Consider the following 17,926-nt stretch of genomic DNA (forward strand, 5'->3'; position numbering starts at 1 on the left):
CAATGTCTGGTGGGAAAAAAGTAAATTTAAGCAAATTTTACATTTTCATGCTTGACATTTTTAAAACCAAGTTTTCGTGAGAATCACCCACATATACACACATGACAGTATTATTAAATAGTGTAGACTTTAAAGAGCACCAAATATCCGATTCACAATTTTACATTTCTTTTAGTGTGTGAGTATTAGTACATGTTTCCGATATGCAAAAGGTACAAATCTCAAAGTAAATTGTAGGCAACCGTTTACTTCCTGGGCCAGTTGACGTGGACACGACGGTCATTATCATAATTCCACCCGCTTCTGACATACAGCCTGTAAGAAGTATATATTTATATATTTTAAAAATGTACTACTGACTAAACCATGATTCAAATGCAAGTTTTGAGCAGTGCAGTGTAGCGCTTGTTTTTTTTTATCGTTTCTACGATCACAAATGCAGACATGGTTTTAATAGTTAAGTATTCTTACCTTACCAATCTGTTACGTACCGTAAAACTTCAAATAATAGCCGAGTCCCAAATAGACGCCTTTCTCTTTTAGACGCCTGGTGTGACGACAGGTTTGGGTAAATAAACGCCTGTCTCAAATAAAGGCCTGGTCTGTTTTTTAGTTTCGGGTTGTATTTAATCTTCTAAACCCCGTCAGATAGTCTGTTTAAGACAGTTCTATGGTGCAGATTGAACACGCTAAAGTTTTTTTTTTGCTTACCGGTAGATGTCACGTGACAGACGCAGTCGTTCCGTTACTCATCACTATGACAACACAACAAGCTTCGTCGCCAGGATTGAGGTGATGATGACAGTAGCGAAGTGGCAATCGGGAGAGTCGGGACTTTTCCCGGTGGGCCGGTAGTGTTTTGGGGCCGCTGATAATAGACGGGCTTTCAGTCTTTTGTCATGCAGCGCCCAAAATGTATCTGGCCGCACTGCTCTCTCTCTCTATCAAGCCCGTCTTCCCTAGAGTTCTAGTCGAGCGAGCCAATACAAAAAAAGAGAAAGAGGCTACACAATAGCCAATCAGAAAATAGCACTGTTGTATCTGGGTAAGATTTCACGCAACAACCAATAAAAAAACATATCCTTGTTTGCTTTATTTATACTGCCAATAATTTAAGACTGTTGTTATTACACGAACTAATTTGTTAAACACATTCAAATTAAAAATAAAACGTAATATGTGGTAACCTCCTGCTGTCATGCTGGAACAATTAAATTAAAAGCCTGTCTCTTATAGACGCCTGTCTCTTTTAGACGCCTGGTGTGATGATAGGTTTGGGAAAATAAAAGCCCGGGCTTTGAGAACCACTGTACTTAACCCTTTTTCCTGTTGTCTGAGACCTGACTGGCTGAGGATGTAGTTTGTCTCATCTCCGTCAAACTCATCTACCCTTTCTGCTTCCCTTTCCCTGCTACGCACAAAAAAATAAATTGCGTTCCGTCACCTGGACTTCTGTGTTTTGCGTAGATGCAAGCTACTTTATAGTTACAATTTTAAGTGCTGTTGGTTAGTAGCCTTATTTTTTTAGTATTAATTATACAGAATTCATGATAAATTAATGTATTTTTTAAAATGTCATAAAACTGCCCCAACCCCCCCCCCCCCCCCCCCCGGCACCATCTCGCAGCCCCAGTTTGAGAACCACTGTACTAAACCCTTTTTCTTGTTGTCTGAGACCTGACTGGCTGAGGATGTAGTTTGTCTCATCTCCGTCAAACTCATCTACCCTTTCTGCTTCCCTTTCCCTGCTACGCACAAAAAAATTAATTGCGTTCCGTCACCTGGACTTCTGTGTTTTGCGTAGATGCAAGCTGCAGTTGAGGAAACACACAGTCGTGCGGAGATGGATTTCTGCAGGCCGTGCATGCGTCAGTTTGTGTTTTCAGCTGAAGTGGGACTGCACCGCTTTTTTAAGTGTGAAAAGTGGGTTTTTAGGTTGCATATAGATTTTTTCCGTGATTATAAATGTAACTGAATACACAGGCCAATAACGTAAACTGCTAAAACATTAGATTTACACTGGGGCACAGCAGATTTACACTGGAACGCCCATTACAGAGCATAGATCTTTTTAGCTGAACATAATGTAATATTTATGTTTGGGTATAAAATTATTTTGCAGACAGATTTTATAAAGTACATACAGCATTTGTTGGGTTCTGAATACAAAGCTACATCATAATCATTCTTTATAATTAGTATGAGTTAATGTATGATTATTGAGAAGAGAAGATTATAGTCATGGTTAATGTAATTTTGGCCATTCATAACAGCTTTTTGTTTGCTACATTGTCACTAGATATGGGTCATAGATGAGGGTGGTGTGGCCTAGTGGTCTGGGCTGCTAACCGAAATGCTATATTTTCAAATACTGTTTCATGTGAGGTCAACTCATGAGCAGTCAACACTACACACAACTGTCTCTTTAACTGTAAGTCACTTTGAATAAAAGGTTCTACAAAACAACAAGTTAAACCCAAAAGTAAAGGGCTATTGATGTGGTAGAACTGAAGTGAGAAAAAATACACAAGCAATCTGTATAACATGAGTGGTCCCCAACTATAACTGAAAAATAGATCTGTTGAATGACAGGAGGAAGCTTGATTTTTACCCCTAACACATATACCTGCAGTTTTTTAAGGTGTCTGTGTGCATCTTGCAAAGCATTTTGAAGTTGCATTCATTTTTTTCACCTAGCACCAGGAAGTTGATAACATTACCTGACAAATCTAACCTAGTTTTAAAGGCAAATAATTTTGGCTACACTACAACAGAATTAATTAATTAAAGGTGTAAATGCATAAGGTTTATTAGCATTTAACAACTAGAACCAAAACTAAGAACCACTGAACTACATTAATAAATGTGGTTAAAGTTGTTCATTGCTTTTAAGTTATTTCATTCCATTAACAAATTTTAATGAAATTATCAACACTGTAAAGTGTTACCATAATTTATATCAGTCTAAAATTATTTCAGAGTAATTTCCCTTGCATGCTAATATTTAAATGCTTTCATCCTTATTTTGTCCTGCATAAATTCAGGACAAATTCATCATTATTTAATAATTGTAAATTGGTAAATTACTAGAGCAGCATTATATACACATGCCCATCAATTTAAGATAGACAGATATGTTTGTGGTGCTACTGACCATATCAGCACGTGAAGTCAGCACCTCTTCAGGCAGATACATAAACATATAAGCAGGACTAGGGCCACACAGCTAGCAGAAATCAGAATGATATGTCCGTTCCTAGCTGTAGGAATAGCAGCAAAGAAAGCACATATACAGTACATCAACAACAAATAATTTGACATTAAAAAATAGTAGTGCATTTAGGATGCATTTAAATTTTGCTAAAGCAGTGTGTTTACAACCGCAAAAACATGAAAAAGATGCATTTTTGCTCACTTTACTCAAGTTTTACTCACATTTATTTAGATAGATGAAGACGGCTGACCCAAGGCCCTGATGATGAACTTCGCACTTTATCAGTTCATCGTCCAGTAGTTCAGCCCGAAGCTGAATGGAGCTGACCACCATTGTGGTGCCGTCACCAAGTTGGTAAAATGAATTCACAGAAGGGCCCAGTGTTTTGTTATGACCGTCCACATTCCAAGAGATCTCTGCTGCAGGACGGGACACAGCTGTGCAGTTTGCCTCAACAATTCCTTGTGTTACAGTAATGTAACTGGCCTCAGGTTTGGGTAGAACTAAAAAACACATTAAATGATTAGTTCACTCATATAGTTCTCTGCTATTTTCCAAATACTTCAATTAAATGTTTTAATGCCAAGGTTCTCAACAGGCGGCCCGCGAATTTTCATGCAACCTATTGCGAGACTAGTCTGTAAGTGCCAAATCAGCAAAACCCACAGAACTTTTTCATCTCTTAGTATTATTTTGATGGCGACCAAACAACAAAAAGTGGACGATGAAAACATGACTTTTAAACCTGCGTGGGAATCTGAATTTGCTTTTCTTGAGGTAAAGGGCAAACCAGTGTGTCTCATCTGTCTCAGAGGACATTTACTCTGTGCTAAAAAACTTTTTCCATGGTCCAGGCAACAGCATCAATCTTAAAAACCTTGTTTCTGTGACCACCAATGGAGCTCCTTCAATGGTCGGAAAGGAGAAAGGTTTAATTGTTCTGCTTAGAAAAGATCCTGAAATGTCGGCATTCTTTTCATATCATTGCATTCTGCATCAGGAGCAATTATGCAGCAAACTAAGAGGCGGAGCACTCAAAGAGACAATGGACAGGGTGGTACGTATTGTGAACTTTATTCTTGCACACGCGCTGAAACATACACAGTTCCAATCGCTCGTAGAAGAGTGTGAGAGTGCATATGGTGACTTGGCAATGCATGTAGAGGTCCGATGGCAGTGGCGTACTGTGGGCTTTCAGTCAGGGCCTTCTGTAACGACCAACACCCCGCCCCCCCAGATAAAAAAACAATAAACGCACACCACTGTGCATTGAACCGCTGTAGGCCCATCAACACAGCATAACCCGCGCTACTCAAGCGACAGCAATGCAAATGTATATAAATAAAATACGGCAATAACTGTATCTCTCCTAAACAGTGAGAAGTAACACTTACCCACTACTTGTAAATGAAATCCATCCTTCGATCCTTTCTGATGAAACGTTCAATGACCTCCTCATGCAGTTGCGCGTCCTGCTTAAGATGAATGAGCAGCTCCTTCTCTATGGCAATAGATGCCAGTGCAGAGAGTCGTGTTTGTCCGGTTGCATTGCGCGAATAAGTTTTGATGTGCTTGAGAGCTGAGAAAGAACGCTCAACTGATGCGGTGGACACTGGTATTGTCATGATCAAGCATGTGAGGGCATAAAGCTGTGACATGCTGACTGCAAGCCCCGTGCTCCTCAGAAATGTCAGTAGGTCACTTGGACTCTTTCCCTGAAAGTTTGTCATGCTGTACATCCCTTTGAGCTCTGCTCTGAGTCTGCCCAGATCATAATATCCACCGTAGTTCTTATCCAGGCTCCTCAGCTTTGTTTCTGGAAATGTCTGCTTGAATTTGGTAAACATCTGTGCGTCCAGCAATGAAACAAACAGTAGTCGCTTGTGATCCTCAAATCGATTCCTGATTTGCGTGATGATGCTGTCGATTAGCGCTGTGTGTAACTGTCTGTAGTGCGCGTGCGGGTCTGTTCGGCCTCTTGCTGCGCTCGGTTGTCCCGCGGCCTCCCCGGTCCTCTCATAGATAGCATCAAATTTTCCACGCTCACCTTAAAGACTCTGGCAAAAGTCCCCAAATCTGGCCAAACTGAACTGCACGTCTAAACTCGTATTTTGCAGTATTCCGAAGAGCACATCAGCATAATCAAAAATGCAGATTAACGCAAAGAGAAAAAAACAGAACTCAAAGCTTTTCAACTGTGACAAGTGATCCGATGCACAATGTACCGTTTCATTGTCAAAATCCTCTGCATGATTGAGGATGTGCTGGAAAAGCTCGACCAGCTCAGCTCTTTTGTCGTGGACCGTGCCCACCAATCTGGAGTTGAAGTTCCATCTCACCTGAGAAACCCGCGGCAGCCGCCTTTTGCAAAACTCATTCAGCAGTGTTGTTTGCTTAGAAGAACGTGTAAAAAATGCAGACAATCCTCCCAGATTCGCAAAAAAAATCTTGCATTCTTGTATTTTTGATGCTCCCTGAGACATCACGAGATTTAATGTGTATGCATAACAGTGCACAAACAGAGCCTGTTTGACGCGCGCCTGTACGCCATTAAGTCCTGATGTCATTACAGCGGCTCTGTCATAACACTGTGCCACTAACTTTGTTTTGCAATCGTAGCTGCCCAGCACTTCAAGTACTGAAGCTGCTAGATCATGAGCTCATTTTCTTTCTGTGACATCCTCAAACTTTAAAAATCTCTCTTTCACTCTGGTTCCAGTAATGTACCGAAGTACAAATGACAGCTGTGCAGTGTTGCTGAAATCTGTGGTCTCATCCACCATAACTGCGACAAACTTGGTGTTATTAATCTCTTTTTTTATGGCATCATTTAGCACATCAGCAACAGCATTTATGAGATCATTTTGAATTTTCCCAGATGTTCCCGTAAAAACAGTGGCCGTGGCAAGGTGGTGTCGCAGGTCAGCATCATATTCTGATAGCAGAGATAATAACTCCAAATAATTACCTCGATTCAGGGACCGGTTTCCCTCGTCATGTCCCCTGAAAGACAATTCTTGTTGTCCCAAGAAGATGACACAAGCAATGAGGCGCTTCAGTATTTCCCGGTTTTTTCTCACTCTCTCGTTGTGAAGGCTTGTCTCTCGTCTGCGCTGCTCATCCAGTTGCAAATCCACCCTGGACTCACCAAAAGTCTTCAAATGTAAACGCTGTGAGGTGTCGCTCGGATGCCTGATGTTTAATAGCTGCCTTGGTAAAGCTATTAAGGCTGATGAAACTTGTGGTGTTCCATGTTCCCTCACTAGTATTAAAAAGCAAACACGGGCAGCAAAATAACCTGTTCTGCCTGGTGCTCGCTGTAAGCCAGTCATAACGGTCGTAGTTACTCGTAGTGAAGTGTCGCACAAAACCTTTGCCAGCCTTGGTCAGGCCATCCAGTGTAGGTGTGGGTCTTCCCCTTAAAATTATTTCTGTCTTCTGTCCAAACGATCGCCTTGATAAAGGCACATGAAGGAGATCGGAAACAGGATCGTTAGGAGGTGTGAAGGCTGCGGCCATAGTTCACTCCTGATTCACTCACAACCCGCTAAAATGTTCAAACGTCGATGATGACGGAGTAATAAAAAAATTGTTCATGACATCAGTGGGGGGTGGTGACTACACACCGCTGGCCCCTAGGGCGTTCTGTCATTACACATCAAAATTTGATTGGCTGATGACACACGTCAGTCAAAGTTATAATCAAATAGGAAATGGCAGCTTCAATGAAAGGCTAGCAATGCTACTAGTGCTGGTCCACTGATGCGTTTAGATGACATGGAAAATCCAGCTACTCAGAAAAAAATAACCATATTTTTTCTGGAAATATAATCGTAAAGTACTAAAAAAGTAATTTTTAGACACATTCATTTAATTATAATTGTGATTAATTAATTATGAAATATATTTTTTATTTTGACAGGGCCAGCAGAGAAGGCCCTGATAGCCCACCACTGTCCGATGGCTTAGTCGCAGAAAGGTGTTATGCCGTTTTATGCAATTGCTTCCTGCTGTGTGCATGTTTTTGGAAGAGGGTCAACATAATTTACTGTCTCTCTTAAATGACACTTTAATTGAAAATGCTGCATTTTTAACAGACATAACGTGTCATTTAAATTCACTTAATCTCAAACTTCAGGGGGAAAAACTCTGCTGATGATGTTCAATGATGTGTACGCATTTGAAACAAAACTGGACTTATTTGTTCAACAACTTAAGGAAAAGGACCTGACACACTTCCCCGTTCTGCAGTCCGTTGCACAATCATTGTTACCCACTGCCTACTGCCCATACATCACTGAACTAAAAGAGCAGTTTTCTCGATGATTCGCAGACATCAAGGCCATGAAACCTGTGCTGGCATTTACGGAAATTCCATTTGCTTGCGACATACTTTCTACTTCACTGTCAGTCAAAGATCTCCAGCTTGGAGTCGAAAGTGCTGTGTTTGAGGAGCAGCTAATCGACTTGCAGCACAATGCCATTCTCAAAGAAAGGCACAAGGAAGAAAGCGCAGACACATTCTGGATATCCTTCGTTCCTAAAGACACATATACTGCACTTTCAGTGCTTAGAAAATCCTGACCTGCTTTGGATCTACATATGTTTGTGAGAGCTCCTACTTTGCCATGGGATATATAAAATCAAAGCTCCGCTCTTGTCTAACTCAGCAGTTCCCAAAGTGGGGAGTGGAGGGCGGGGGGTCGCAAGATGATTTCCAGAAACTTTATTTTTTATTTTTATTTCTTTTTTATTTATATGTTAAAAAGGTTGTAATGATGCGAGTATAAATTTAGGATAATTAAAATAAACTGGAAATAAAACTTTGTTTGCTCCGATTAATTACGACACTTGGTGACGGCCTCAATCACAATTTACAGCACAACAACATGCGCTAGCGAGCTAACGTTAAATGCACATTTGGTGCTAAACAGCGATCGGTCTATTTTGAGATCTAAACTTGATCAAAAATGAAACGGTGATTATTATCATCAAAAGAAAAAGAGAAGAGAGCAGAGATGCCTGCTGATGAGAGAGCGGGATCAGCGGAAAATGCAGAGGGCAGAGAAGAGGATGAGCTGCTCGCACTACCCTCCACCTCCGGAAGGGCAGCCGCCAAACCCGTGCCCCACAAACGGACCATCCCCCCTTGAAAGCCAGAAAATACAGAGCGGAATACATAAACTATGGTTTCACGTGCATTGTTATAAATCAGGTACAACACCCTCAGTGCGTTGTATGCTCCGAAGTCCTCGAACATGAGAGTCTGAAGCCCGTGAAAATGCAAAGACACCTAAAAACCAAACACCCCAGCCTCGCAGATAAACCCACTGACTTTTTCCGCAGAAAGAAGAAAGAGTTACACAGACAAAAGAAAGTCCTTATTAAACAGACAACTATCCCCGCTAAGGCTCAGAGGGCTTCATTTGAGGTGTCACATTTGATTGCACAGACCAAAAAGCCACACACAATTGGAGAAACTTTAATAAAACCAGCAGCAATAGTTATGAGTTGCGTCATGCATGGAGATAAACTGGCCGCTGAGCTGGAACAAGTGCCGCTCTCTGATGGGACTGTATCCCGCCGCATTACAGAAATGGCTCAGGATATCAAGTGTCAACTGATTGACAGAGTAAAGAAAAGTGGGAGGTACTGTACGCCTTACAACTGGATGAATCCACAGACGTGTCCAGCACCGCTCAACTCCTTGTATTTGTCAGATATATTTTTGAGGGGAAACTACATGAGGAGATGTTATTTTGTACGCAACTGGAGGGGTCATGCACGGGCGAGGACATTTTCAATAAACTGGACAGCAAACTTAAAGATGAAGGACTATCTTGGGGCGAGTGCATATCCGTGTGCACAGACGGAGCTGGGGCAATGCTGGGAAAAAACGAAAGGACTAAAGGCACGAGTCCTCCAAGTTGCACCTCACCTCAATTTCACGCACTGTATTATACACAGAGAAGCCCTCGCGTGCAAAACCCTGAATGCAGAGTTTAAACATGTTCTTGACATTGCAGTAAAAATTGTTAATTACATAAAATCACGTCCATTGAACACACGACTGTTTTCCACTCTCTGTAATGAAATGGGATCAGAGCACAAAGGCCTGCTCCTGCACACAGAAGTCAGGTGGCTGTCTCGAGGAAATGTGCTGAGACGCCTGTACGAGCTGCGGGACGAGGTGCGCATTTTCCTCACAGACCATAGATCCCCACTTGCTGAGCATCTGTCTGATCCTGACTGGGTGACAAGACTGGCATATTTGTCATATATTTTTGAAAAACTCAACGGACTTACTCTGTCCCTGCAAGGTGAAAACACAAACATCTTGTACCTTAATGATAACGTGCAGGCATTTGCGAGAAAGCTGGTGCGTTTAAGAGAGAGAGAGTAGAAATGGGACGCATAGACATGTTTTCTGAACTGGAAGAATTCATGGAGGAAAATGCACTCAGTGTTAACAGCATCAAGGGGTCTATTGTGGCTCACCTTCTGTCCCTTTTTGATCACTTTCATAAGTACAGTATTTCCCTGAAGGAGACGCTCCCGACCAATATGACTGGATAAGGTCACCATTCAATGTAACCACGGCAAATCATCTGGCGTCAGATATGGAAGATGCGCTGATAGAACTTACAACCGATCGAACCCTAAGGACGGCATTTAACGGCAAGACGCTGGATGAGTTCTGGGTTTCTGTCGTGCTGGAATATCCACAGTTGTCGAAAGCCGCGTTGGATGTACTCATGCAATTTGGCTCAACGTATTTATGCGAAAAGATATTCTCCGCGCTGACTTACATTAAGAATAAACACAGGTCACGACTTAACATGGAAGATGATCTGCGGGTGGCGATCTCCAAAATTATACCTAGAGTGGACCTGCTTTGCTCCGCACACAGCGCCCATCCATCACATTAGGCGTTTTTGAATACAAAGTTACAATTATAATTGTTCCAAGGCGCCAGCCAACGCTGAACGCGTGTTACAGGCAGCTTGTTCGTATTATGTCTGTAAGCATTTCACAGTTATGGGATGTATTTGTTTTTGTCAATAATTTGTTAATAAAATAGCCTGGCTTAGAGATGTATTCATTTTTGTTTGAGCTCTGTCAGTCTGTAACCAAATCGCAAACCCTTACAAGCTGCTGGAGGAAAACACAGGGAGGAGAAAGGAGGGGGAGGAGGGGAGGGGTCCGCGGGTCGTCAGCAGTCTAATATTAGGGGCGCGGTCTGAAAAGTTTGGGAACCCCTGGTCTAACTGATAGACATCTCACAGACTATCTCAGAGCAGCTACAAGTGAACAACAACCAGAACTTAAAGTACTTGTGAAAAATATGCAGACTCAAATCTCTCACTAGTAAAAATCCACAATGCAACCATACTGGGACTGCAAGATAATAAGACTTCATGTACTTTCCAACTTAGTTTTTAAGATGTGTGGAAATATCATTTGGAGTTCATTGCTTTCACTGTTTCCATGAAAAACAAGTATTGTGCAGTTTGTGCATTATTTTAAAAATAATAAGTAAACATCAGTAATGTTTTGTGCTTATTAAGCTGTGAAGTAATGTGTAGTTATAGTTTTCTCATACTCCTTTCCCATGCAATACTGTGCTTTATCTAGAAAGCCTAGTTCAAATGAATAAAACAATGTTAAATAAATGAATATAAGTCAGTGGCCCTCTGTATCTAATGTGGTCAAAAAGGTGGCCCTCTAGGCCCTTGAAGTTGAGTACCTCTGCTTTAATTGAAGAGGACAAACTTCTCCGTCTGACAAAACTACCCCTGCACAATTCAGTGATAAAACCAAAAAAACATGGTAACCACAAAATAAACAACCATGGTAAGTGTAGTTACTACACTTTTACCACAATAAAGCCATTTTTAATTTTCATAAGGGCATGGTTTATTACTAGCCACCCCAACAATCGCGACCTACATGATATATTATTTAATGCCACTAACACCCAGAGTTTATAAAATCAGAGTAATGTCAACATATCAAGGAAGCAAGATAAGCTGATGTGGGATACCATGGTAAAACCAATACAACTTTTCAAAGCAACTGCAAGTGAATTGTAAATAATATCATTGTTTAAAAACAATTAAAACAATTTGAAAATTGCTTCCAAGTCACTTCAATGTTTTTCGAATATATCAAATCTGCGATGTGCCGTTGAACACACATTTGATCATCTGCAGTCAGGTGGAAAAGGCAGGGGGCGCGGCAGACACGAGGATGGCACATCCCTTCATCTGCTTACTGCATTCACCACAATTGGAATTGGTGCCCTATGCAAACTGCGTAGTCTGGGAATGGAGATACTAGATATTATTGTCAGGGGTGCACATAACTTTTTTGGTCTGGTTCTCAAAGGAGCACCAGGAGATGTTGCTTGGTACTCACACTATTCATAGCAGAGATATCCTACCCTACATGCTCTCCTACATACATAACCTCCTGACTACTCTCTTCGCCATATTTCTTTGGTTTAAGCATGGTAGACGGTGAAATAAATAAAATATGCCTGGTTATTGGTTTTAACCCACATAACCTTAAATAACTACTTGCCTAACTCATATAAATTTCAAATATTGTTAAAGACAAGTAAATGGTCAATAATAAAAATGATCAAATTATGAGCAATAGCACAAATAAATACACTAGAACAAAGATACAAATAAAATAAACAGTGCTGTTCATGTTTTCAGGTTGGCCTGTAGTTTTCAGGTAGAGCACAAAAATTCAATAAATTAATCAATAATGCTGCATATTCTTTACTGTGTAAATTGGATTAATTCTTATTAAAGTTACAAAAGTTATTCAATCAATATATATCAACATTATATTTTCTTTGTGGTTTGATTAACATTAAAAACAGCATCAGGTTTATACACTCTAAAAATGCTGGATTGTTTTTAACCAACCCAGTCTCACAGAGTTGTGTATAAATAGCACGAAGTGTGAAAATCACAAAATACAAACGCCAAATTCCAACGCTTTGTCATTTTATTTATTGTTTTTTTTTTTGCAATTTTTTTACCATTGTCGCTTGGGTAGGGTTAGAACAACTTTTTGTTACATAAAAATGACACCCTAACCCAAACCCCAATTCTAACTCCAAGCGACCATGGCTTAAAAATAGACAAAAACATGGAGAAAGATGTATATTACATAACCTCCTTAAGCAAATCTCTAACCCTAAACACAAGCGAAAATGGTTTAAAAAACAGAAAAAAATTTGAAACCAATAGATAAAACGACAAAAAAGATGCGCCATTTAAGTGATTGGGAAGGACTAGCGTATCATATGCTATGTATTGCATGATTTTCACACTTCGTGCTATTTATACATATCTACATGAGACTGGTTAGCTTTTAACCCATGGCTGGGACAATATTAGACAGAACGTCTCGGTTACGTATGTAACCCTCGTTCCCTGAAGGAAGGGAACGGAGACGTCACGTCGTGACCGATGTATTGGGAACGCGCCTCGCGAGACCAATCTACTTTGAGAACTACTAACACGCCAATGAACTTGGCTCGGGTATTTAAACGAGCCCCGCCGCTCGGGTATTTAAACGAGGATCAGGTGCAATATCATTAGCTAGATTTTTCGCTGAGAAAGCTGGCAACAGTGCACGGCCTAATTCAGCAATGGAACAGAACTGTGGTGACGGGACGTGACGTCTCCGTTACCTTCCTTCAGGGCACGAGGGTTACATAACCGAGACGTTCCCTTTCAGTCGGTCACTACGACGTCACGTCGTGTTCGACGTATTGGGAAACCCTACCAAAGCACCACAGAAGCTGAACCCTTCCAGTGCCTGCAAAAGCCCTCCAGCCTCCACGTAGGGGGCGGATGCTAAGGCTTACTGCAGAAGGCCAGTCACTACCTGTTCCTTAAAGCTCACGTAACACACGCTGTTTCTGCATTTCTGATGTTAATCTGGAGTACCTATAGAGTAGTATGACATCCTTTATATCTCTGAAGAGTCTTTAGTTTAATCAGATTTATAAAAGAAAGATTAGCTTTACCGAATCTTTCCGATAATGTACGAAAAAATGAAGAAGGAGGAGTTACTTTCGCAGGAGGAGCGAGTACGAGTCATGCAACACTATACAACACTGTTTTAACTTATGATTCACTACATGTTCGTGTCATTTATATAATATGCACGCGACTATTTCCAACATAAGACAGAAGTCTTACTTGCCGCGTGCAACTCGTCATGACCCGGTTGGGAAGATCCACTGCATCAAACACACACGCAAAACTCCGCTGCTACCCCGGATAATATACTATATCCATTGTTTCCATAAGGCTGGATGTCTTCTCCTTAAATCCAAAAACACACTTCTTCTTTTGTGCAATTGTTGACTTTTGAAATTAAACAAAGCTGAGTGGCGTGATAAGCTGTTAGCAGCTCTAGCGTCTCCCGCTGATTGACGGGTGAGCGGGGTTTTCCGGGGGAAGTTTTCCGGGGGAAGCCCATATAAAGAAGTGATACGTATCGAAAACCCCTGAAACGTCAGTTAGAACTGTAATAAAAAAAACTTGCCGAAACTTGTACGAACCCTGGCGAAGTGCATTCGGCAAAGAAATACTCTGTAACACGTCCAACTGCTGTTTTGACACTTTGCCTACATTTAGCATGAGGAAACAACTCTATAACTGTGTTAATAAGTCAGAATGCTTGAAATACCATTAAACCCCCCCTTTAACCCACGACAGTGACTAGGCGAACTGGGAAGTGAACCCATCAGGCGGGACTAGAACGCTGCGGAACTACCCTCTAGGGGGTCTACCACATGGGTGACATCATGAGAGCTTAAACCATAACGTGAAAACCCTCTTAGTAGTATTTCATACTAGGGGAACGCGGAGCGTGCTCCGCTAGGGGAATGTGGTAAGAATGTCCACGGAAATACAGGCATAGAGACCCATAGGGGGCGCAATGCGGGTGCCTAACCTAACCCAGGTTCACATGGAAACATCTAGTGAGAGGCTTACAGCAGAAGCTCCGCAACATCAGCTGTCAAGGCAGTGGAGGAGTGAAAAACGCTATTTTGCGACGTTTTTGCTATAAAGGCCTTCCATAATGGTGCGGTTGTGGAGCACCAAAATAGAAGCTGCAAGCCGACACGAGCCAGTCTCTAGTGGTCTATTCTGATTGGAATAAAAGACCTGAGAGGATACCGGCTCAACACGAACACTGTAAACCTAGTGAACGTGTTAGGTGTCGCCCAGCCAGCAGCTCTGTAGATGTCTGCGAGGAACCACGAGCCAATGCCCAAGATGATGCTACACTTTTTGTAGAATGTGCACGCAGATTAGACGGGCGAGGAATACCCTGCTTTTCATTAGCAAGGGTAATATTGTCCACAATCCAATGGGACATCCTCTGCTTGGTGACAGCATTCCCCTTCTGCTGACCACCGTAACAAACAAAGAGCTGTTCTGAGGTTCTAATTAGCTTTGCGTCTGAGTTACATACACACGTAGCGCACGCACCGGACATAATAAAGCCATGGATGGGTCTGCCTCCTCCGGGGGCAGCGCTTGCAAGTTCACCACTTGGTCTCTGAATGGAGTAGTGGGAATTTTGGGCACGTAGCCAGGCTGTCTCAGTATTTAAATGGATTCAGCTGGCCCGAACTGTAGACACAAATCGTTGACCGAAAATGCATGAAGATCCCCTATCCTTTTTACCGAAGCCAAAGCAAGGAGTGTTAAAGTTTTGAAAGTTAGAAACTTTACACTCACAGAATGCAGAGGCTCAAAGGGGGCGTCCTGTAAAGCTTTCAGCACTACGGACAGGTCCCAAGGAGGAATAGAGGGAGGACGAGAAGGATGCTATAGAGATAGATTAATCTCTTTAATAATTCACGCAAAAAACATGATTCACACATGCGTACACGATTTCACATGCATGAAATCTAACTCACATACATAAAAATATATATATTCGCAAAAAAACGATGTACATACACAAAATAAAAATACATATTCATAAAATACGTTTCACAAACGAAAAAAACTATTCACAAATGTAGAACAGTGTATGAAAAGTTTTAAATTTTGAGTTTATCATGACTGTGAATGTACGAATCGTCTTTTTCGTGAGTGAATTGCTTTGAATTCGTGTGTGTTTTTTGAGACTTTGGTGGCAGTGCACTTCTCCAACGTGGGTCACTCGTACTCTTTAGCCAATCAGATGCAAGCTTACCATTCAACCAATCATAACCCGCCAAGAGCGCAGCATTCAAGGAGCTCAGCATTGCACACCTTTTGCGCAATCAACTGAAATGAAGCTTCACGTCATCAACCAAGCATGGTGAACGAAGTGCGGGATATATGTGTAAGTTATTACTTTATTTCATATTGTTTCATAATTTAATATCGCTAAAATAACACACATTACACTCGCTGTTTACAAGAGATTCCCGCGATTAACGTGAACGACGTTAATCGTATTGCAAGAAAGACTGTCTTACCTAACAATAAGAAGGAGAGGTGTTTTTTAAAGTTAAATCAACAACTTTGAGAGTACGTTAAGTATTCTCATCTCATGCTAAATCCTCGTCTCTGTTTCTGACCAGTTAATATTGATCTTTGTATTATTTATCTATTTAGTTAAATAGTAAACACTTACAATATAGTCTTTATTATGTTATGCCTAAAGTGTTTGTTTTTGCAATGTACGCACAGAAATACGATTGTTACTGACTATGAGTAGTTTTTCAGGTCACTGCATGAAAGATCAGGGTGAGGGCGACTTGTTTCAGGCCGATGAGAAAGTCAAACAACATAAACTGAGTGTATATGAAAACACAAAAGACAGCTAAAATGCATTTTAAGCAGACGTTTTTGTGGGTTCTACATCTGTACATAAGTGCTTCAGTTTAATAGACAGTAAAGACACTAGCCAAGTAAATAGAGTTTACATGTGTCATATTTAGAATCAGTTTACATATAACATTGATTCTTTATTCTTGATATTGTTTAATGTCATTTATTCACAGATTGTATTAAAGGACTTTCGTCATGTAATACTGTCACAGAGCAGTTGTTCTTATGTTCCTGGGACAGCACATTGTTGCACTAACTCAGAGTGCACAGAACAGAAGTTCACAGCTGTACTGAAATGGTTGAGAGCTGACACAGACCTAGAACAATGGTAATTTTTATTTAATCTACATTTTACTGTAATGTAGTATTCCAAACTTTGCAGTTATTTTTATTAATGTTAACATGGCCACTGTGTGTTTTCTGTGTATTTTCAGAGGTTCTGTCTGCAAGACCCAAAGAAATGAGCTTGCTGATGTATTAAGGTACAACACAAAAATTTTGCAATGTAGTATTTTACACAGACACACATATATAATTCACAAATGAGATTATGAGTATGAGATCAGGCTCATTTCACTGAAAATGTTTATGTAACGGATAAAGTCCATACGAGTGGTTATTACAGAACAATCCATTACAATGTACAAAACAATAGTCCTGTCCAGATTGAGGCTGCGGTGTGACATTCAGGACTTCAGACGATTAGAAGTATTGCAAATGCCATGTAATAAGAAGCAGTATTTGATAAAAAAACTGCAAAAGATTTTACAGACTAAAATGATAGGAATTGACCTTTTTTATTTCAGGAGTACCTTTTAAAAGAGTGTCGCCTGTAAGCTGCCTGACCTCACAGTCCTCCAAGTAGCAGAGGCGTTTAAGGACCTTGCCAGTGCTGTAGCCCCTTCGGTCACCACTATCAGGATGTCACATGTCAATTCTTTGGTGGATTTCGGCTTTGGCAGAGTTTAGTATGGAAGTGTGTTGTCATACCAGCAGTAACAACCCGCAACCTTAATCGCTATCAAGATGCCCCATAACTACAACCTCTGCAACTACTTGGCTACAGCCTTGACACATCTGTTTGCTTGTTAGTTATTTATATTTACATGTTTACATTTCTGAAGTGTAGGCAGTTATTTACAGTATATTTAAATACATTACTGCATGGTAAATGTTCAAAGCCACATGTTTACATTCCTGCAGTGCATGCAACACTGAATAAAAGTTACTTACAGTATATTTACATTCATTACTGCATTGCAAATGTTTAAAGTCATTTATATTTAAATGTTTACATTCATGCAGTGCAGGTAACACTGTATTAAAGTTATTTACAGTATATTTATATACATTACTGCATTGCAAATGTGTGAAGTCATTTATATTTCCATGTTTACATTCGTGCAGGCAACACTGTATTAAAGTTATTTACAGTATTTAAATTAGGGCTGGGACTCAATTAAAAAAATTAATCTAATTAATTAGAGGCTTTGTAATTAATTAATCAAAATTAATCGCATTTTAATCACATATAAATATTTGACCTGAGAACATTGAGAAGTAATTTTTTTACATGGATTTTTAGTATACCATGAATAATGACTGAATACATAAGCTTAAGCAACAAAATATTGTTTATTTTTGTTCAACTAAGTCGTTTTACTCGGAGTCGGGCTAATGTCCACGCTAGCTGCTATATGTTTTGTGTTTTTATAGTGTGATAACGAAAATATAACGAGGCTTAAACTAACTTGCGTGTTAGATAGCAAAACCACACTGGGGTGGATCTGGCCCACACCTACCATGCGATCCACCCCGGATCCATCTCACGGACATGGTCCAGTGT

General features: G+C 40.6%; 1 protein-coding gene and 1 long non-coding RNA gene across 2 annotated transcripts in view; one reads left to right on the forward strand and one right to left on the reverse strand.

Annotated features, from left to right (window-relative positions):
* The window catches only part of LOC129444463 (nectin-3), an 88,117-nt gene that overhangs the window by 10,324 nt on the left and 59,867 nt on the right, over positions 1-17,926 (reverse strand). The window contains exons 5-6 of the mRNA XM_073863126.1: positions 3,436-3,717; positions 3,155-3,260 (exon numbers count right to left, since the gene is read on the reverse strand). Coding sequence (XP_073719227.1) covers positions 3,172-3,260; positions 3,436-3,717 — 371 coding nt within the window. The 3' untranslated portion in view covers positions 3,155-3,171. The remainder of the gene's footprint in view (positions 1-3,154; positions 3,261-3,435; positions 3,718-17,926) is intronic.
* On the forward strand, positions 11,931-17,329 carry LOC129444467 (uncharacterized). The gene is made up of 3 exons (XR_012367748.1): positions 11,931-16,408; positions 16,515-16,562; positions 16,887-17,329. It is a non-coding gene; the product is annotated as an uncharacterized lncRNA (long non-coding RNA).

Source organism: Misgurnus anguillicaudatus, chromosome 3 (assembly GCF_027580225.2).
Source record: "Misgurnus anguillicaudatus chromosome 3, ASM2758022v2, whole genome shotgun sequence".
In the NCBI taxonomy this organism is placed as follows: domain Eukaryota; kingdom Metazoa; phylum Chordata; class Actinopteri; order Cypriniformes; family Cobitidae; genus Misgurnus; species Misgurnus anguillicaudatus.